General features: G+C 37.2%; 1 protein-coding gene across 1 annotated transcript; it reads right to left on the bottom strand.

Moving 5' to 3' along the window:
• Nucleotides 1–1,634: 1,634 nt before the first annotated feature.
• LOC132682765 (G-patch domain and KOW motifs-containing protein) lies at nucleotides 1,635–2,909 on the bottom strand. The gene is given in 7 exon segments (XM_078452620.2): nucleotides 1,635–1,792; nucleotides 1,795–1,945; nucleotides 1,947–2,032; nucleotides 2,035–2,151; nucleotides 2,154–2,244; nucleotides 2,246–2,446; nucleotides 2,448–2,909. Coding segments are annotated over 7 exon segments (1,251 nt in total). The 5' UTR covers nucleotides 2,895–2,909.
• Between the last annotated feature and the right edge of the window lie 19,882 nt (nucleotides 2,910–22,791).

The raw sequence follows: 22,791 nt of genomic DNA, 5'->3' as shown, positions 1-22,791 counted from the left end.
TATTTAAACCCAAGTTAGTTAACCTATAGTGTAATAAAACTATTTTTAGCTTCATATGCATCAATATTTTCTTTATATAACTTAGGTACTCTCATTTTGGGTGCATATATTTATAACAGTTATATCATCTTTTTTTAAAAAAAATATCAAGTTAGTTAACATATAGCATAGTATTGGTTTCAGGGGAATTTAGTGATTCATTACTCATATAGAACACCCATTTCTCAGCCCAACAAATGGCCTCCTTAATGCCCATCACCCATTTAGCTCATCCCCCTACCCACCTCCCTCCATCAATCCTCAGTTCTCTTTATTTAAGAGTCTCTTATGGTTTGCCTCTGTCTTCTTTTTCCTTCCCTTCCCCTACATTCATCTATTTTGGTACTCAAATCCCACATATGAGTGAAATCCTATGGTAGCTGTCTTACTCTAATTTTGCTTAGCATAATACACTCTAGTTGCATCCATATTGTTGCAAATGCCAAGACTTAATTCTTTTTGATTCCTGAGTAATATTCCATTACATATATATATGTGTGTATATATATATATATATATACACACATATATATACATGCATATCACAGCTTCTTTATCCATTCAAAAGTCGATGGACACTTGGGCTCTTTCCATGACTTAGCTATTGTTGATAGTGCTGCTATAAACATTGGGGTGTATGTGCCCCTTCAAATCAGCATTTTTGTATCCTTTGGAAAATACCTAGTAGAGCAATTCCTGGGTTGTAGGGTAGTTCCATTTTTAATTTTTTGAGGAACCTCCATACTGTTTTCCAGAGCAGCAGCACCAGTTTGCATTTGATTGGGGATGATTTAGAAGCAGTTGTGCCTAAAGTTCCCACTTCCCTTTTGTTAATTTTTGTATCTCAACCCATTATTACATGGGAAAATGTTTGAGGACTGACAATCTTTTTGAGAGTCCAGTTACCTGGAGCAATCAGAGAGATTCTACCCAGGACAAAACTTTGTTACCTTCAAGCCAAAGTTTCAGGACTAAAACAGGGGCCCCCAAAATTAACTGGCGCCTCTGGGAAGTAGTGCAAACACATCCCATTTGTGAGTGGAAGCCTCCCTTCCTGTAGGCTCTCTTATCACTGGCTTAAGATATACTGTGGACGTCTGGCCTGGACCAGGAGTAAAAGCAGAGCCACCACTAGGATTCTTGCTCAGGAAGTTGTACAGAGATGTGGCATTCTAGACTCCATAGCATCTGCTCAGGGAACACACTTGGAAGCTTCTGTATTCCAAGAATGAACTTGTGAGCAGATCCTTTAACTTGTGTGTCAGCCCATGCATGGTGGTGGGACTGAAGCCTAGAATGGCTCCTACCTCTGTCAGCCCAGCTCCCTCTTCCACCCGGCTCAGCACACTTATGATCTTGTCATTTCACTGAGGTTTCGAAATGATTTTTATAACGCCCTAGCTTCTGGAGAATATTAGGTTTGTTTCAAGCCTCCCTTCTGGTCTACCTATTTCATGACCTGTCCCTGTCCTGGTTCTGGGGCTGCCTCCAAGTGGAGGACAGAACAATGATCTCCCCACCTTTGTGAAGACTGGCTTTTCACACTGTACAGAGCTGGCAGTAGCCTGGGGGTGGGGGATGGGGGTGGTCATGGGTCAGTCTTCATCTGAGTTACTGGGGCCGAGGTACTGGCAGACAGCATCATAGTGAAGCTCCACCAGCTGATTCTCTCTTCACAGTTGCACCAGAGCCCGGCTCCGTTTTCTGTCCCAGTCCAGCAGGCGTCCCACTCTTCCAGCCTGTGGCCCCAGCACCGGTTGCCTTGGACTTTGGGGACCAGGGTCTCCAGCATGTCTTCCCTCAAGCCTTCCAGGACTAGGCCTTCATCTGTTAGACACACACAGGTATCTGGGCTGAGGACATCTTCAATCGTCATCTTGGTGTTGTAATACCAGCCACAATACAACCTTGTGCAGCTTGTCCACAAAGGAGGTTTTATGCAACTGGCTGAGATCCAAGGAGTTCTTGTCAAACTCCTGCTGGGAGACAGGTGCAGCCAGTATTCACTAACAGTCACCATTCGGCTCCCCATGGCCAGGTGAACCATGGCCCGAACACTGTCAGGATCGAGGCCTTCTACCTTTCCATAGAGGCCTCGGTGAGGGCCAGAACCACCACACCTCCCCGGGGCACCAGTCCTTGAGGCTGGTCTTCCTTATCCTTCTCTTGCTCCTCATCTGGGCTTCGCAGGTGGTGGAGGCCGGTGAGGGGCCAGGGCCCCGACTTCAGTCAGGTTCGCACCCAGGCCTAACCCCTTCGGCCTTGGTGGGTTAACACAGGGCTTCAACACTTGATTGAATGTGCGGCCAACGCCCTCGCCAGGTTTCCAGCCCATACCTCATAACACAGCCAGCCCATAGGCTTCTACAGGGACTGCCTCCTAGTCAGCTTCCTCCAGCACTGTCTCAAGCCCAGGGTTTGCTATCTGCCACCTCCTGGTTGGGGATGCATTCTTGCTGGATCATGGGGTTAGCAAGCATGGGGTCAACACCTGATTTTTCTCTCTCCTCCAGGGACTTCTTGGAGTTCTCAGTGAGCTCCTTCACAGCCTGGGACAGCACCGTATCCACCAAGGCCTCAGTATTTGTGGATGACCCAGAAGCCTGGGCCGGTAGCTGCCTGCAATGGCCATTCTGGATCAAAAGGATGACAAGTTCCTTGGGGGGTTCTGAGGGTTTCATTCTCGGCAGCTTGCTCCCTTCCAGGGTCTTTAAGAAATCCTTCTCCTCCAGAGCCGCACCTGAGTCATCTGTATCCGCCAGCGGTCTCTGCTCCATTGTGTGACTAAAGCTGAATTTAATTGAGGCAGCAGAGGCTCCCGCGGGCCACAAAGTACCCTCTTCAGCGTCCGCCATCTCACCCCTCCTTCCCGGGCGACTTTTACACCTTAAGTATCTTAATATTTTACTTAATTATATCTCGATATAGCTGCAAAAAAATATGGCTCTTATGATGCAATGTTATTTTTACTAAGGTTCTTTCCAAGTTGACTTAATGCATACTTGACAGAATTAAGGATATGTAATTCTCCCTTATTCTGTTTTGGGAAATGAAGAAAATAGGTTTTCAAACTAATCTCATTTGCAAAAATATACCATTAACTACCTTTACAATTCTATTGAACTAGGCCTACTTTTTCTTTTCATTTTTAACTTCAGACAAATATCATTTTTAAAATATTTTTATATGTTGTTCCTCGCTAATTTTTTTTTTTTTAAAAAAGGATTTACTGTCAGGTAAATCATGTAGATCAAAGGGCACAAGTTTTCAGTTATAAGAGGAATAAGTTCTGAGAATCTAATGTGCAGCATGGTGACTATTGCTAATATAGTATTGTATACTTGAACCAAACTTATTTTAAGCATTAAACTCTTTAAGAAATTACGAGATTTTCTTATCTGCTTTTTGAGTCAGGTTTTCAAATATTCTTGAATAAGCAGTTGTTGTAACTGGCTTTCTTATTATACATTGCTCATGCCATGATGTCAAGTTTTTATTCTCAGTGTGATAATTGTCTCCATAACATTACAATGATATAAATGAGAATTACAGCTGCAAATTCAGAGATACACATGCTATTAATGATATATGCTCTAAGAATCTTAGATTGGGTTGAACTACCATTGAAAACTAAAAATTATAATCAGTATACTGTTTTATATATGAATAACACTATCAAAAAATTGCTTTCACCTGTTTTATCATGCAATTGGTCTGTTTCACAGAAATAATAGCAGCTATCATTTATTTTTATACATATTTTATCTCAGAATTTAATCTCAGAATAGAAATATGTCCCATATAGAGGTCCTCCTAAAACTTATCTCCAGTATCAATTTAATTGATATGAACAACTATTAGGCAGATGTTAAAACTCTCTCACAGGAAAGACCCAGCATTGGTAAAATAAAACAAAACATAAAACAACAATAAAAAAACAAAAACAAACAAACAAAAAAACCTTATCCTAAGTTCCAGTGCAAATAAAGTAAATGGAGAGAATATGATTGAGGCCCAACCTAAGTTACTTCAACAGTAATGCTATTTGGATTACACTGTGTTCTTCTCCTGATATAAAAATAAATCAGATCGGAATCCTATGCTCAATTCTGTTTTGCTAAATTGTTATTTCTGCTTTTCCCTAGGCTGTGTCATCTACTGCTCATGATTCAGATTTATCTGGGCATGTGTTTCAAATTGATGGTATAAGCCTAAGAGAAATCTGTTTATGTGTGTGTATCTGGACACACACATAGGATAATCCACCCTGTCCATCACAAGAAGTCTCAGTGCCCAGGTGTGAAATAAAGGCACAAAGAAAGCCAGTTGTTTAATGGGAAGTGTGGTAAGTTATTCAAATCCATTTTCACCCCTACTCCCTGGGCTCATATTCAAGTGGAAGGGAAAAGAAAGTTGTTAGCAAGAATGAAACAGATGCTTACTATGAGGTATAGGCAATGCGACTATATGATCCTTAACTTAGCATGTATAAAGAAACAGGAGCCCTTGTTTGCCACAGTGAAATAAATGCTTGTTTATTTTTTAACTAGAGACAGTACAAGCTGGGAAGGGACAGAGAGAGAGAGAGAGACACACACAGAGGATCCGAAGCAGGCTATGCACTAACAGCAGAGAGCCCAATATGGGGCTCAAACTCACAAACTGTGAGATCATGACCTGAGCTGAAGTCAGAAACTTAACTGACTAAGCCACCCAGGTGCCCCTGCCACAGTGAAATAAACAGCAAAAGAGAGCTCAGCCATGACAAGAGTTCTACTCAGTTATCTGCTGTAACAGGACCAATTTGTAGCAGCTCTTGCCATGCCTAAGGGACCAGTGGTGACGACAAATCAGAGAGAACGTACCTACAGTAGAAAAGCACTTCCAAAAAAGGAGCTCAAAGGCCCTAAGGAAACCGGATATAATAAGAAAGTACATGTGAATCTTCTCTGAGAACTTCCATAAATATTTATTATGATGAGCACAGGGAATGCAGTTGTTAGTACACTATATTAATAAACTGTCCCCATTTGTATCTATAATCCAATATGGTCCAGTAACATTGAGCCTCACTTGTAGCTATTTATGTACATGGCCCATTCTATAACAGGCTTTGTGACTCATATGAACTCTAAGAGACATGTATGAGGTCAACTTTAAATTCCCTGAAAAACTCCCCATACCACCACTCAATGAGTGGTAGAACTAATATTATAACCAAAGATTTGGTCCCTTCAAAATCTGTATTGTTTCTTCTACACTACTGCTTATAATCTAGCTAAATTAAGAGCAACTATTGCCCTTTTGGAAACATCCTTGTAAACTGTGCCAGGATGTTCTCTTATCTAACTTTTAGATATTTTGTGTAAAAATTACTTAATATAAGCAAGGCTGTTCTCACCTTTTTCTGTTCAATATTGTTTTCTAGTGTGACAACAAAAGAAAAATATATTAAAGTCAAAATGATTAGAGGGGTGCCTGGGTGGCTCAGTCAGTTAAGCATCTAGCTCGGTTTCAGCTCAGGTCACAATCTCAAGATTTGTGAGTTCAAGCCCTGTATCAGGCTCCATGCTGCTGACAGTGCAGAATCGCCTCCTCCTCCTCCCCCTCCGCTGTTCACATGCTCACTCTCTCTCAAAATAAACAAACTTTAAAAACACGGCAAAATGATTAGAAAGGAGAAAATAAATTGGTCATTATGTTCAAATGATAGAAATATCTACATAGCATAGGTTTTGAAATTACATAAAACGAGTTAAGCAAGTGCTAAATAAAGATCGATATACAAAGTTCAATTGCACTTGCATGTGTACCAGCAAAGATTAAAATTCTTTAAAAACATTTGATACTATTTTTTAAAAATTAAAAAAAAAGGAGGGGTGCCTGGGTGGCTCAGTCAGTTAAGCGTCCAACTTTGGGTCAGGTCATGATCTCACAGCTGGTGGGTTCCAGCCCTGTGTTGGGTTCTGTGCTGACAGCTCAGAGCCGGAAGCCTGTTTCGGATTCCATGTTTCCCTGTCTCTCTCTGTCCTCTCCTGCTCATGCTCTCTCCACACCCCCCTCTCTGTTAAAAATAAACATTAAAAATTTAAAAAATAAAACCATTTTATATGATTTTAAAATAAGAAAAAATCCATAACAAAATGCCAAAAAAAAGGGTATGTAACATCTACACCCAGAAAATCATATAACATTATTGCAAATCAATAAAGAAGAGCTAAATTAGTAGAGATCTATCTATGGGCTTGAGTGGGAAGACTTCATAACATATTAAGGTGTCAATTCTTCCCAAATGGATGTATGTATTCATTGGAACTTCAGTTAGAATCTTAATGGGATTCTAATAATATTTGAACGTTTGCTCTAAAGTGTATATGGAAGAACAAAGTAGGCTTCCTGAAGAATAGGGGATTTATTTGCTTTACTATATGGGAAGATGATTATAAATGATATAAGATGTATGGTGTAGGTATCGAGTAGACTCATTGATGAACAGAATAGAACAGGCTAGGTATTGGAATCATACATGTATAGAGCTCGGGTAGCTCACAAATATATGATGGCAAATCAGAGTAAAAAGTGCCAAAAAGAAATACTTTTTCACATGAAAAAAAAAAAAGCTGGATTCTTACCTTCCACCATAAAATAAAAAAGAATTGAAGACAAGGAAGATAATCAACTCCACATAGGTTTTCAGAATTATTAATCTAGCTTGAAATTTTTTTTAATTTTTTTTTAAACATTTATTTATTTTTGAGACAGAGAGAGAGCGTGAACAGGGGAGGGGCAGAGAGAGAGGGAGACACAGAATCCGAAACAGGCTCCAGGCTCTGAGCTGTCAGCACAGAGCCTGACGCGGGGCCCGAACTCACAGACCGTGAGATCATGACCTGAGCCGAAGTCGGACGCTTAACCGACTGAGCCACCCAGGCGCCCCTAGCTTGAAATTTTTAACATATAACTGCCTTTCTAATCCGAGTTTAAGAAAGGATTTCCTAAACAAGACACTATAAAAAACTTGAGAAATTAATTTCTATAAAGATCAAGAAGTTCTCTTCATCAATGGATACCTTTAATGAGGTCAAAAACTAAGCTACACACTTGAATTATTTGCAATATGTATTACTGACAAAATAGTTTTCAGAATATTGACTTTTAAGCCAGTAAGAAAAAACAATCCATTAGATAGGAAAAGTAATGAGAAAATACATGGACAGTAAATATAAGAAGTGATTATCAAAATAAGTAATCACAAAATATAAATCAATATTAAAATGACATATAATTTAATACCCTTTAAATCTGCCAAAATTAAGCAGTTGGACAATTTGAAATATATGGTATAGATCAATGCAGCAATAGAATCCCTTACACATTGCTAGGGCAATTTCAACTTTGTTCAAAACACACTTAAACTTTACAAGATAATGCCAAATTGGTTAACATTCACATGCTATGATAGATTATTTAATGGCCTCAAATTCCTCCCTTTCCTGTGTGCACTTCCTTTTATCATGTGACTTTGCTGCCTCTTTTATTAAGAGCCGGAATGAATATAAATATCAGGAACACAATAGCATAGTTGGATTTTATAGGACCCTGAATAGCCAAAGCAATTTTGAAAAAGAAAACAAGGCTGGAAGCATCACAATTCAAGCTATATTACAAAGCTATGGTCATCAAGATAGTACGGTACTGGCACAAAAACACACTGATGAATGGAACAGAATAGAAAATCCAGATACGGACCCACAACTATATGGTCAACTCATCTTTGACAAAGAAGGAAAAAATGCCCAATGGAAAAAAGTCTCTTCAACAAATGGTGTTAAGAAATGGACAGGAGACATGAATGAACATTTTCCAAAGAAGACAAATAGCTAACAGACACATGAAAAGATGCACAATATCACTCATCATCAAGGAAATACAATCCAAAACTACAGTGAGATAACATCTCACACCTGTGAGAATGGCTAAAATCAACAATACAGGAAATAACAGATGTTGGAGATGACATAGAGAAAGGGGAACCCTCTTACACTGCTGGTGGGAATGCATACTGGTGCAGTCATTCTTGAAAATAGTATGGAGCTTCCTCAAAAAGTTAAAAATAGGGGCACCTGGGTGGCTCAGTTGGTTGAGCGTCCAGCCTTGGCTCAGGCGTGATCTCATGCGTCGTGAGTTAGAGCTCCCCATTGGGCTGGCTGCTGTCAGCCTGTCAGCACAGAGCCCACCTTGGATCCTCTGTCCCCCTCTCTCTCTACCCCCCCCCCCACTTACACTGTTTCTCAAAGTACAAATAAAACATTAAAAAAAATTATTTAAAAACATTTTTTTTAAAAAGAACTACCCTACAACCCAGCAATTGCACTACTAGATATTTACCCAAAGGAGACAGAAATACTGATTCAAAGGGACACATGCATCCTGATGTTTATAGCATTATCAGCCAAAGCCAAATTAGGGAAAGAGTCCAAATGTCCCCTGAATGATGAATGGATATAGAATATGTGGTACATATACATACATTGGAATATTAGCCATCAAAAAGAATGAAACCTTGCCATTAGCAATGATGTGGATAGAGCTAGAGTGTATTATGCTTAGTGAAACAAGAAAGAGAAATAGCATATGCTTTCACTCACATGTGGAATTTAAGAAACAGATGAACATAGGAGAAAAGAAAAAAAAAAGAATGGGAGGCAAACCATAAGAGACTCTTAACTATAGAGAACAAACTCAGCATTGGGGTTTAGGCTAAATGGGTGATGGCCTTTAAGGAGGGCACTTATTGTAACGAGCACTGGGTGTTATATGTAAGTGGTGAATCATTAAATTCTACTCCTGAAACTAATATTACATAATATGCTAACTAACTAGAATTTAAATAAAAACTTGAAACATTAAAAAAATACAGAAAACATTCAGTGGTTGAAGTTAACCATTACTTGTCTCTGTAAAAAATAAATGTACTCTTTATGTGATTGTTTCAGTGAAAGTTTTATTTAAGTAATTGAGTGGACTTTTTCATATATTGTGCTGTAATCTACTCAAAGTTAAAGTTACATTAACAACTTTCCCTTTTGATTCAATTTAGCAAGTCACATTCAAATCTTTAACATTATTTATTTATATGCTATCTTATACTAACCTTGCTCTTCTTTTCTGAAAGCAAATGTTTGAATTTAGTCAGCTTCCCCAAACCTTCAGAAGGATTTTTAGCTTATGTTAACTTCCTTATATTTATTCCAAAGAAGCAAATTAGTACATTAAATTTAAATCAGAAATGAATTTTAAAACATATTTAAAGATCATGGGGTGGTTCTACTTTTAACTTTTTTGAGGCACAATGGAATATTATTCCACCATTATAAAAATGAAACCTTGCCATTTGCAATGACACAGGTGGAGCTATAGTGTATTATGCTAAGCAAAATAAGTCAAAGAAAGACAAATGCCACATGATTTCAGGAATATGTGGAATTTGGGAAACAAACTAAGCAAGCAAAGGTAAAAACAGGGAGGCAAACCAAGACACAAACTATAGAGAATAAACTGATGGCTAATAGAGGAGAAGTGGAAGGGAGAATGGATAAAATAGGTGATAGGGATTAAGGAGTGCACTTGTTGTGATGAGCATCTGGTGATGTACAGAAGTGTTGAATCACTCTATTGTACACTTGAAACTTATATTACATTGTATGTTAACGATCTGGAATTTAAATAAAAACTTAAAGGGAGAAAGAAAAAATAAAGGTGTTTAGAAATACAAAAAAAGTGCATTTAAAGATTGTGCTAGTTAGTAAAACATATTAAATAATTATGATTCATTGAGTATACCACTCCAATTAGGTCTGACCACTACATAAAAATTTAAAATTGGTTTCAGTATTAGAGATTGTAGAAGATACCATAAAAAATAAATTTAAAACAAATAAGATATTTCTTTTTACTCCTTTAAGGAGTTCCCAATTCAACTAAAATACCTTCAGCAAGTTGAATGCAGTTGTTACCTCTTGTGACCACTGGAATTGACACAACACTTTACAGGTAATAAGCCCTCAACAAGGAAATTGTATTGACCTGATGAACATCTGCAATACAAGACGTGCAACTCAAATACAAGATTTCTAGTCTATTGATTAAATATTAAAATTAATCCATTTTACAAAGTTTATTAAGCACCTTCTAAATACATAACATTGAGGCAAGATATAATCTAGATTTCAGTGAAAGCTATCATAATATTTGCACCTTAAAGAAGTTTATAACTATTCTGAGAAAAAAAACAAAACAAACAAACAAAACCCAAAACACGATAAACCAAAAAGAGAAACTACCTCTTGGACAGAATACAAAGTTCTGCAATGCTTAATATCTGTATGTTAAATCATGACTAGACCACCAGTACTGTAAGGGAAACGGAAAACAGAGGAGGAAGATACTTAACTTATATAAGGACAGAGTACCAGTAAAGTTAACATTTGACTTAAAGTCCCCTGTCAATCTTCAGAAGTCACACACCAGGGTCTAAAATAAGGATCACAAACCAGGGAAATGGACAAACATCCAGTGTCATAAAGAATAGGAGCTCAGAATTCTCTACATAAAGCAAACCTTCCTAAAGGGAAACACGTTCAGTAGGTAAAATTAGGAAAACCAAAAAAATCAACAAATCCACTCTTCAAGAGCATGCCAGCCCAATAGGAGTCTGAATTGGGACTGAATGGAAGGAAAAAAAGGAAGTAGAAAAGAAGAAAGTATTCCCTAACCATAAGTTCATAATCATACACACTTGTGTCATAAAATCATACCAGGTGTGGCCTTAAAAGTATGAGGACAATGATGCAATCTTGGGGCACCTGGATGGCTAAGTCAGTGGAGAATATGACTCTTGATCTTGGGGTTGTAAGTTCAAGCCCCACATTGGGTGTATCGATAACTAAAAACTAAAATCTTAAAAACAAAAAAGTACCCTAATGCAGCTCCATATTGGCTTTCCCATAGGAGTTTGGAAAAAGCAAATATAAATGTCCTTTGGAGGAAAACATTTTAAATAAAGACACCAACTTCTTCCTATTTATGAAATTCCAGAAAGCAGCCCCCATTCAAAATAATGAGACCCATCAAGGATCACATAATCATGTAAACCCAACAGAAAAGCCAAACTGAAGAATAAGATTCCCAAACTGCACATGATGGAATCATTGAATTAGTTTATAAAATAAAATATTGAGATGTACACAAAGAGAGGTATTGAAGTTATAAACAAAATTCAACTAAATATACCTGAAAATGTTGAAATATAGGACAAATTAAACTTGAGAAATGGAAAATAGACTACTTATATTAAATCTGAGTACTCTTATTAAAATAAAAAGTTTACTACTAATATTTAAATTTAAATTTTAAGAATTCATACAAGTTAAAAGCAATTTAACATAGCTCTGAAACAATTAGTGGAGTGGAATGTAGTTCTATAGAAAATTTGTCAGAAAGACAAAGATACAAAATATTAAACAGGGAGGGTAGAGTGAGTAAGCTTTAATTCTATTTTTAGGAGCTGAGCGAATAGGAAGATTAGGATAAAGGCCATATTCAATGAAGTAATGTTAAGTGATACCCTAGATTTTCTATAAGATCCCCTTCCTCAGACTCAGACAATTTAAATAATCCCAAACAGGATTAATAAAAAGAAAATCCCCAATTGGATATGTCATGGTAAAATAGCACAGGGAAAAAGGAAAAAAGAAGGTTTTAAAAGCAAAAAGCAAGATCAGTTGACCTACTAGGGAATAACAGATAGTCTACCTCTCGATAGCAGAAAAAGAAAGCCAGAAAAGAGGGAAATAATATCTTCAGAATGATAAGGAAAAATATCTATCAAAGTATAATTGTGGTATGAATTTGTTTTCTTTGTTCTCTTTATTCTACTTTTAATTAAAATAGATTCTCATTTATTAAAAATTACTACATTAAGTAGTAAAAATGTCCGATATTTTCTTTATGGTTTGTGTTTTTATCTTGTTCAAAAACAACCCTTCCTTATCTGAAGTTCATGAAGAATAGTCTCCTTTATTTTTCCCCTTTATTTCCTTTTAAATAAGATTGTTTTTAAGCCACAAACTTAAAGAAGATTTTTCAACATCCAGCTGAGTAAAGATTTCATTTGGAATATAAAATTAACTCCAAATTAGTTACAAATAATGATCTGTAAATCAATAAGAAGACAATGTAATAGAAAACCATGGGGAAAAAAACAAACGTATTTCACACGAGGACTTCAAAATTAGAATGATTATGTCAAGCTGAGAAATATTGATTTTTTTCCCTATTCTTTAATGGCACAAATCGTTCTCTATGATATACTTCACACAAAAAATATGGTAATAAATAATGTGAAATCACTATCAGGTAAGATATAATTAAACTTCTAGTTAATTTCCATAGGGATTTCAAGGAAAGAGAAAGTACAGTGAGCCTGGAAGTGTTATCACATTCTTTTAGGAGCAGTAATTTGCATGTGACATTCCTGACAAGAGAGAGGAAGGAAGAAGAAAGGAAAAGATACACAGGAAAAGGGAAAAGATAGTATTTAGGGATGGTAAATGTGGGGCCATTCTAAGTAAACCAAGGCATAGCTCTAACTTTTTTTTTTCCTGTTACTAAGCAAACCTTTTTTAAATTGTTCGGTTTGCCCCCTTGAAACATGTCAAATGACTCATTCCAGGTTTAGGGAGAGAGCGTTGCCTTTCAATAGTTCCATCCTCATATCCCAGAAACAATCATTCTTTCACGGCATGGTTACCTCATTTAGTCACCTCTGGGAGCTTTTGCAGGTGGGCAGTATTTCACACGCAGTTGGGTTTGTGTACTCTAACATCACTGAACAAAAACAAATTCATTCAGAAAAATAGCACTGGAGGGATTGGAGGCTGCTAAGGATAGTCATTCTCAGAAATGAAGTGGCCCAAAGCTTTGCTTTCCTTCAGAGTACAGAAGGGAAGCATTTTTATGAATGACATAAGGAGAACAAGCAGAGGAAGGAGCAGAGACAGAGAGAGGTAGGCTGTGTGTATCTATGCATGTTTGAAAACTGTGATTAAACTGTGGCCATATTTTGTTTTACTGTAATTTTCTAGAAAACAAATGGTTTTATATAGTAGTTATATATTGAAAAACATACATGAAATCAGCCACTTACAGGACAATTTCACTTTTTAAGAATATAGGTCTAAACCTTAGCAAATAATTAGATTGCCACAAAATCAATATAATTAAATTCTTCCTATAGTCAAAAAAACCAGGGACTCTTTCAGTGGTGCATTATTCATGTGGCCCAAAAAAGAGCCACACAATCGACTTGGAAGGTAATGCTGCAGAACACCAGTTGCAATGGGAACAATAAATGTGTCTAATAAAGCTTTCTCCCAGCTAGATGGGCAATTAAGGAATAGTCTCTGCCACAAAATTGTCACAGAAACAATACCTAAACCATGTCTCTGGATCCCTCAAACCTCTTTCTGGAGAGAAGAAGTGTTCTTTTCCAAATGAAGCCTTGTCTTAGTAACCTGTTTTGTGATGAGGGCTGATAATTGCTGTTAAGTTGAGCTTTTTGGCTATACTGAAGCAGTTAGATTGGCTAGGTACTTAGGCTTGAAAATCACATTTATCAAGCCAACCTAAAAGGTCTATTATGTAGTCTTAGACCTTGCTAAGAATGCTAAAGCTAGGGAAATTATAGATCATCCAGAAAAGTCCCAGTTAGGTCTGGCAAAAATAGCTGTGCCACAAAAGTATTATTTGTAGGATTAGCTTTTATTAAGTTAAAGCTAATTAACAACAAAGGAGTTCTATAAAGACTCAATAATTCTTTGGATTATCTGGTAAAGACTTCTAACTGGTTGATACATTTTATAAGCTTCAAATTTCATCACAAAGTAAGGGAACATTATGGTGTATGAGTAAAAGAAAAAAATTAGTTTTAATTTAGGACTTTATTCTATGGAGGGGTTTTATTCCTAAATGTGAATGCTGCAGTATCACAACTAAGATTTTAACTATGGGGAAATATGTATCATATGCTTTTGAAAGTGTCGTGGTTTTATTATCTCTGAAAATGCCCTCTTATCCTTCTCCCTTTCTTGTCCTTTCTCTTTCTCCAAAGGCAATCTTGTTACCAAAGACATAGACCCTGAAACCGATGGTTTGTTAGGATTCCAAGGAGGGAGACGGTGATCACAATACATAGAAACACACTTCCAAGTTTTATCAACAGCAAGTTGAAACAACCAACCACTCACTTCAATATTCATTACCAAAATAAATAAACTTAAAATATATATGCACAAAATTCAATTGTTTGGGGGTGCCTGGGTGGCTCAGTTGGTTAAGCGTCCTACTCTTGATCTGGGCTCAGGTCATGATCTCATGGTTTGTGAGATCAAGCCCCACATCCAGCTCTGTGCTGATGGTGCCAAGCCTGCTTTGGACTCTCTCTCTCCCTCTGCCTCTTTCTCTCTCTCTCAAAATAAATAAATTAATTTAAAAAACACGCAAAATTCATTACCATGACCCTTGGCACTCACTTTTATCCAATTCAAAGCTTTAATGTTTTTTAATTTTTATTTATTTTGAGAGAGAGCATGAGTGAGGGAAGGACAAAAAGGGAGGAAGCAAGAGACAATTCCAAGCAGGCTCTGCCCTGTCAGCATGGAGCCTAATATCGGGCTCGAATTCATGAACTGGGAGACCGTGACCCGAGCTGAAACCAACAGTTGGATGGTTAACCAACTAAACCACCCAGGCACCCCTCAATGCTTTTTTTTATAGGTTGGAGGTTACAGAAGGAATAATGCAAAGGAAAGACTTAGTGTATAAAGTTCAGGTTTAATTATATCAGTAAGTCCATTTATATTAATAGAAAATTCTATTATACCATTTAGAATTTGGTGTTAAAATTTGAAAGTGTATATATATATATGTGTATGAAATTGTATCTTGTGTTTCTGAAAATTTTATAACATGAGGATCAACCTAATTCCAAAGCAAAATTCTCATTGTGATTCCATTACGCACATAAAGTGAGCATGTTACACATAACAATGAACAGTACTGTCTGGAGGTGCAATTTCTCTGCTGTAAAGGAAAGGAAAAGGGAAAGGGGAAGGGGAAGGGGAAGGGGAAGGGGAAGGGGAAGGGGAAGGGGAAGGGGAAGGGGAAGGAAAGGAAAGGAAAGGAAAGGAAAGGAAAGGAAAGGAAAGGAAAGGAAAGGAAAGAGTCCCTTTATACATGGCAATTTAAAAAGAAGTAAATGCCTGTGAAGGATTTGTAATGGATTATTAATAACATGAACCTAGCTCAAGACTGTCTACTCACCTTAAACTGATTTTTTAAAGTTTTTCTAGAATGAGCATTTCCTCAGTGTAAGTGATGATAATTATAATACGAGTCATAATTCTTTTCTAGACAGAAACCTGATATTGCAGTTTTTAGCCCAGAATTACTTACCTGATTTATAATATCTAGTTTATAGTGAATATAATGAAAAACTCTAAGGATACAATGAAGGGTTTTTTTCATATTTAAAAAATCAATTTTACTCACAGGTTATAATAAGACCCTGGAAGTTCGATAGTAAAATTCATTCCAGCCTGTTGTTTTACACTCCTGCTCTGCATGCATATAGGTTTATTATGGTGCACTTGTCAAAGTTTCCATTTCTTGTCCTTTAATACTTTTTTTTTTTTAAGTTCTTTTTGTCTAACTCTTTCCTTTTTTCCGCGCTCAGTCACAACGCAAACACACTCACACCATCACACACACACAGGCACACAAATCCACAATCACAGTAAAAAATCTCACGGCTTTATTAAAGTAGATTATCAAAAGGAAGAAAGTTAAGTCAAATTGTGGTCTTATGAGCTTGTCCCCCAGGTACTGTTTCTATGTGGTGACCGAAGATACATTTATTATACTCTTTGCAATGTCTAAAATTTTAATTTTCCGCTATGAAGCTTCTCAGGTCTGTCTGGGATAGTCGGAAATGTGTTTCTAATTGCTTTTTCCATGCAAAAGAACTACAATAGATTACCAACAACAGGACTATTAATCATCGATCTAAGTGCAGCTTTTCTTCTGCATGCAATATTTATAAGTGTTTATATACTCCTGGCTAATGCTAACAATCAATGCCTACTTGATGAACCAACCTATATAATTGTCAAATGCCTGAAACTCACCAAAAGATTCAGTTTATCATTGGCTTCTGTTCCAGATTGTACTTGTGATTAAAAGAAAGAGAAAGAGAAGATATCTTTTTCAAGTTTCTATTAAGAAGAGGAAAATGTTCTAGCTGCATTTTCTTGTAGATTGCACAGAAGCCTTTCATTACTGTCTATTTTCTTACATCAACTATAGCAACAAAATAAGAAGAGTTGGTTTTTCCTACCACTGAATTTGTGAAAGTCATTTCCATGTACAGTTTCTGGGATGCTGAATTAAGAACAAAATCCAATTACTTTAATAGTTTAATCGGAAAAGTTCAGAACTTGGAAGAGTTAAGCTGAATTCTCAATCTCTTGGGTGTCTGTTTAGTTATGTTTAGTAAGGTAGGGCACTATTTGCATTCTCATAGTGATGTTCATTAACTACAGGTCGGCCTATTTTTTAAAATTTTAAAAATTTTGGTAGTTAAATTTACATAGAGTATTGTATTTCAATCAAGAGTATGAGTTTTCCTTTTATTTATTTATCATACAAGTATGGAATTGCAAGACTATGTTTTACATTTGAAATTTTACAATTTATTCTTATGTCATATATTAATGAATCTATATGTCTATAAACTATATGATTTTAGTATCATATGATTATACTATATGATTATAGTATCATATAGTATCATATCACACTCTAAATTTGGAATTTATTGATTTTCCAACTAAATTTTTGCCCTTAAATATTTTTCTACAGAATTCAAACCAGAAGAATTTTGAAGTCTGCATTGATTTATTTGGTAATTTATAAATATATGCTATGTATATCATACCACACCACATTCTATAAATGGTAAAGACTCTCTTAATATCATTTATCTCAAAGTTTGTTTTTTAAGAGGAAAAAGACAACCATGGCAAGTTCAGTACCAATATACAAATATGACATAAAGTCATCCTTGAGGAATGACAGTGGGAAATTAGGGGATTAATGCTGGGCAGTGTAGACAGAAGACAACATCTCAGAGAGAGTGGGGCTTAATTGTGTCAGGAAGAGTAGCTGGGATTTGGTCAAAGAGAAGAGAGGAGCTCAAGTCGGAGGGAGACTAAGCAAAAGCTCAAGTGTGGAAATGATTTGTGTGGCTCAGTAGGCAGATTGGGGGAGGTGGCAGAAGAGAGGGGAGTGTTTCTGTGAGAATCACTGAATAGCTGGAGGTATGTTTATGAGGGCAGTATGAGCAGATTGTACGCAGGGTACTGAATTTCAGGCTCAGTCTGAAATTTTATCTTGTAATAGAAACCCATTTTATTTTTTTCATGTTTATTTACTTTTGAGAGTGGGAGTGAGAGGAGGGGCAGAGAGAACAGGGAGCCACAGAATCCAAAGCGGGCTCCTGGCTCCCGGCTGTCAGCACAGAGCCCGACGCGGGGCTCGAACCCACGAACCATGATATCATGACCTGAGCCTAAGTCAGACGCTTAACAGACTGAGCCACCCAGTTGCCTGAATAGAAATCCATTTGAAAATAATGTGTAGGAGGGGACAGGTGAGAAGCAGAATTTCACAAGCATGTATTTAAATGAAGTTGCAGGTAAGACAAGAGCTGCACTGCCACAAGACAGGTTAGCCTATCATCTCAAGAGTACCATTAAACCAGCCCTTTTGCCAGGCCACAGAATGGATATCTTGGTGAAGGACTGGGAGTTTGTAAGGATTGGAGAATTCTGTTTTGCTTTTCTTTTTTATGGCTGGAATTTTTTAATGAGGTGACATTGTAAAGAGGAAAATTAGACTAACTAGGCTTTAGGAAATTTGCCTATTTCTTGAGAGGGTCTTTTGTGGGTTTCTGGTCTCCCAAATCTCCAGAACATGTTACTGACACATGCAATTTATTGTTGTTTCCAGGACTTAGTATTATTCAAGATAATGGTGATACATGGTTTTCTCACTGTGAAAGTAAGGCTCATAGGATGAGATCACAAATGTGACCGCTTCTCGTCTATGCCTCAGTAATCACACATTATTTTCTTTCCTTCTCATTGTCTAGCCTCATCTCTGCCACAAAACCCTTCCTTTTTGTCCCTTGCTCTTTTTATCATCAGTACTTTCCTTTTGTCTTTTTTCTACTTTTTGCTACTACAGAATGGTAGTAGAAGGCACAACAGAGGTATAGAACAGTGTCAAAACAAAAATAGGGAGCCCCTTACTTCTAGACTGAGGAGCACTCATTGTGGGGGAAAAATGATTCCTGAGTATCAACAGACTTAATTCAGAGTAATTAGAAAAAGTGATAATTACGAAAGCTAAAGAATGCTATTTCCTTAATTTTTTCCTCTCATTTTATCTCTTCAAGGATAGGCTGTTCCTATCACAGTTTATAAGCATGCCAGGTAGCCTCATCTATAATGATGGAAGTTTGGATTGTCATCTGATGGAGTGACATCAAGAGAGTTTCCCCAACAGTCTTGCCAAGTGGAGCAAGCACAAGAACAGTTTTGTGACAAAGATACTCTGGATGTCTTCATGTCACCACTCAACCACCATAAGGATATGGGGCTGCAGGAAAAGAACTTGAAGAGAAGAGACCCTCTGCATCCTACCTTCCCTGCACAAGAGCCAGTGGCCACATACTTTGAAGAAGTATGGTATAACCTGCCACCATTTCTAACTTACACCTAACCCCAACCTCTAGGTGATAACTGTCTAGAATAGTAACATTTAAATACTACTAATAAAATGCACACCACTATAAGTTACATATGCTTAATATGCATGGATATTTAAAATTTTTTTCAGTGAAAGTACACGGGATGGCTCTTTTATTTTGGGTATGTTTCCTGAGATATTTTGTTCCCTTTAAGTGATCTGAAAACACCATACCATGGGCCATTATTTACATATCTTATAAAAACTAGACTCAGTCTGAGCTTTCAGGGGGGAGAATTTGGCCCCACGCTGAGGAGACACTCCAAAATTCATCCTTCCATATGAAATTCAGAACGTTTGCCACAATTTTTAAGAGCGGCATATCCTCTAACAGTAGGCTGTACATACTAAGAAAAATCTTTGGAATTTTTTAGCAGGAGAGGCCCCTCCAGTATTTGTACATCTGTTCTCAGTATTGTCGCCAGGTATGTAGCCTTTCTGGTAGATGACGAAAGTTAATTAAACCTAGCACATATTTCATTTACAATATTTTAGCATCAGAGTTTAACACAATTCTGTTGGTATCTTTTTCTTCAAAAATATTTACAATTTCCATTTTAGTGGGCTGCTTGAACATTAAAATCAGACTTCAATTCTTTAATTAAAGTGTAAGGGCATTACCACAGAAAGCTCTTGTTGCTCAAATGAAATATAAAGCATGTGGGGGGAAATGAAAATGTCCCAAGCTCTCAGAGGCAATTAGGCCCATTAGTTGCAGTTCTCCTTTAAGAGGGAGAGGATAATCTAATTGAATGACCATATGCACTACTTTATTAGGCTGATACTTTGCATTTTAGCATAGCTGACATTTATGAAAAGAACCCTTCACTGGGACAATCTTTGAAATGGCCAAAACAGACAATTTATCATCCGGTCTGCTGCTTAGTTGAAATATTTGCATAATGTAAAACGTCAGTGAGGTGACTGCTATCCGAGAACTGAACAATTTTTTTAAGTATAGATTTCTAGCACATATTCTCCTCAGCTGCACACCTAAAGATTGTGATCAGCATCAAATCATTTATCGTAAAAAAAGACTTTGGAGTAGGGTATTATAAAACTAAATGAAAGACCATCAAATGTCAGGTCAAGAGGCTGATTTTGATAGAAATGATCTATAAATTGTTTAAGAGTTATGCAAGTTAGATATCCAAAGGAAAACACAGCTATTTTAATTGATTTTGCTTATTGGAAGATACCTGGGGTGCCACTGATAAACTGATTTCTCAACTTTCAGGGCATATCTAGTTTCTACAATCACAATATAGTATCATGATCTAATTGTGCACAATGCATCCCTCAATTAATCAAACAGTGCCCTTGCCCTTCTTTGAACAATTGCCTGATATTTAACTAAGGCTATTTAGCCAACAAAACTCTCCTATGCTAAAAGGAAAAAATAAGTCCTAATCCCTAACTAGATGGCAGAATAAGAGGATCCTGAGTTCACATCCTTCCACAGATGGGGCAAGTCTACAACCACATAAAGGGCAACTCTTTGATAACAGCCTAAAGACTAGAAGAAGAGCTCTTCCACAGCTAAAGAGAGAAAGAAAAAGCCACATCAAGAACAATAGTAGGGTCAGAGGTGTGGTCTGGCTGGAACTGACACTCCTGACATTGCAGCCCACAAGCGTAAGGGATATCACAGGCGAAGTGGTCCAACCTGAGGAGCAAAGGGTTCAAGCCCCACATGGGGCATCCCTTATCCTGGGGCCCAACACAGAGAAGATAAGCTTCCATATTGTCTAGTTTTGAATCAGTGGAAATTAATTCTAGGAAAGCCAGAGGGATGTAGGAAACAGAGACTCCACTCTTTATTAAGGGGCCCACACATAAACTCACTTTCTCTTTAAAACCCAGCACAGAGGGGTGCCTGGGTGGCTCAGTCAGTTAAGCGTCTGACTTTGGCTCAGGTCATGATCTCACGGTGGTTCGTGAGTTCAAGCCCCGCATTGGGCTCTGTGCTGAAAATTCAAAGCCTGGAGCCTCCTTCTAATTTTGTGTCCCCCTCTCTCTCTTCCCCTCTCTCAGTCTGTCTCTCTCCCTCTCAAAAATAAGCAAACATTAAAAAACACACACACACACAGAGACAATAGTTTGAAAGTGCCTGGGCCTCAGGATTTAATGACTTAATTTTAGGCTGTGTGACAGAGGCTTAGGCATCTGTAGGAAATTCCTCCAGAACAGAAGCACTGGTGGGCATCATTTTTCTTGCCTTCCTTCTGCCTACTTGACACACTGCTGGTGGGTGCCACTTTTGACAATCTCCATCTGCCTTGCTAGAATCACCCACCCTACCCCAGTGTTCCCCTGTGGCCATGCCCCAACAGGTACCCCTCCAAAGTAGCTCCTGCCCTGACCCACCCACTGGGCTGCCTCGTCCAGGACCAGCTCCGTCCACAAAGCGCCTACTGCCCCACCACACCAGGCAGGTGGCCTCAGCTGAGACTGAAGGCCTTGCAAAGTATCTTCTGCCCTGGTGGCCACAACCAACTTAAAATAGAGTTATATAGGTTGTTATATATGAATCTTATGGTAACCACAAACCAAAAATCTATAATAGATCAACAAAAAATAAACAAGAAAGGTATCCAAACACAACACTAAATGAAGTCATTAAATCACAAGGAAAGAGAAGAATAAAGGAAGAAAGAAGAACTATAAAACAACCAGGAAACTATTAACAAACCTTGTCTCCAATTAAGAGACAGAGGGTAGTGAAATGGAAAGAAAAAAAAAAAATCTATATGCTACCTATAAGAGACTCACTAACAAACCTAAAGATACATACAAATGAAACTAAAGTGATGGTAAAAGTATTCTATGCAAATTGAAGTAAAATTTTAAAAAACTGGGGTAGCAATACTTAGATCAAACAAAATAGACTTTGAAACAAGACTGTAATAAGAGACAAACAATTACTATAATCTGAACATTTGGGGGTACCTGCGTGGCTCAGTCAGCTAAGCGTCTGGCTCTTGTGCTGTTCGTGGGTTCTAGCCCCCATCAAGCTCTGTGCTGACAGTGCAGAGCCTGCTTGGGATTCTCTCTCCCCCTCTCTCTGCCTCTCCCCTGCTTGCTCTCTGTGTCTCTTTCTCAAAATAAATAAACTTTAAAAAGTAAACATTTATAAAATAGAGAAACCTTGGAAAATTAAATTGCATTATATATCTTTCCTATGTTTACTTTCAATAACAAATAATATTAGTATTTTAATAAAAATTAGAACCACCTCCTTACTACAAATCCCAAATAATCAGTTTTGTTCTGGATTTTATCAGTGGATATAACTTTTATTTTGTAAAGTTATTGTGCTTGAAAATGTTTGTTACCAACAAAAGTTTCTATGTCACAGCATTTCTTACTAGAGCAGCTGGTAAAGGTTATATATACTCTGTGATAGGTTAGCTTTGAAATGGCTAAATTGGGTAAAATAAAAGGGGGGACTATACTGAATGCACTGAATTAAAAAGTCAGTGGGAATTTCCATTTTAAGTAAGTCTTGTATCATGCATAATAACATCTCAATATATCTTATATTGATCCCCTTATCAGTTTTGGTATTACTCTTTTCTAATTAACTTTTTTCTAATTTTAACTTTTAATTTCTAATTTAATCTAGTAGTTTGTTTACATTTCAGACAAGATTTGTGTTGGGTTGAGGTAATGACAACATTCAAGGAGTAAACATACATGTTTGTGGGTTATGATCACTAAACTAAATCAAAGGTTGTTCTAATCTAAATATTCAAAGAGTAACTGTACATTTACAAATAGTTCTGTTCTTTTCCTCCAGCAGTTCAAGTGAACTGAAACATTGTA

This window comes from Panthera onca, chromosome C2 (assembly GCF_046562875.1).
Source record: "Panthera onca isolate mPanOnc1 chromosome C2, mPanOnc1 haplotype 2, whole genome shotgun sequence".
NCBI classification, from domain to species: Eukaryota; Metazoa; Chordata; class Mammalia; order Carnivora; family Felidae; genus Panthera; species Panthera onca.
The sequence above is the reverse complement of the archived record's forward strand: the minus strand, read 5'-3'. Positions and strand labels throughout refer to the sequence as shown.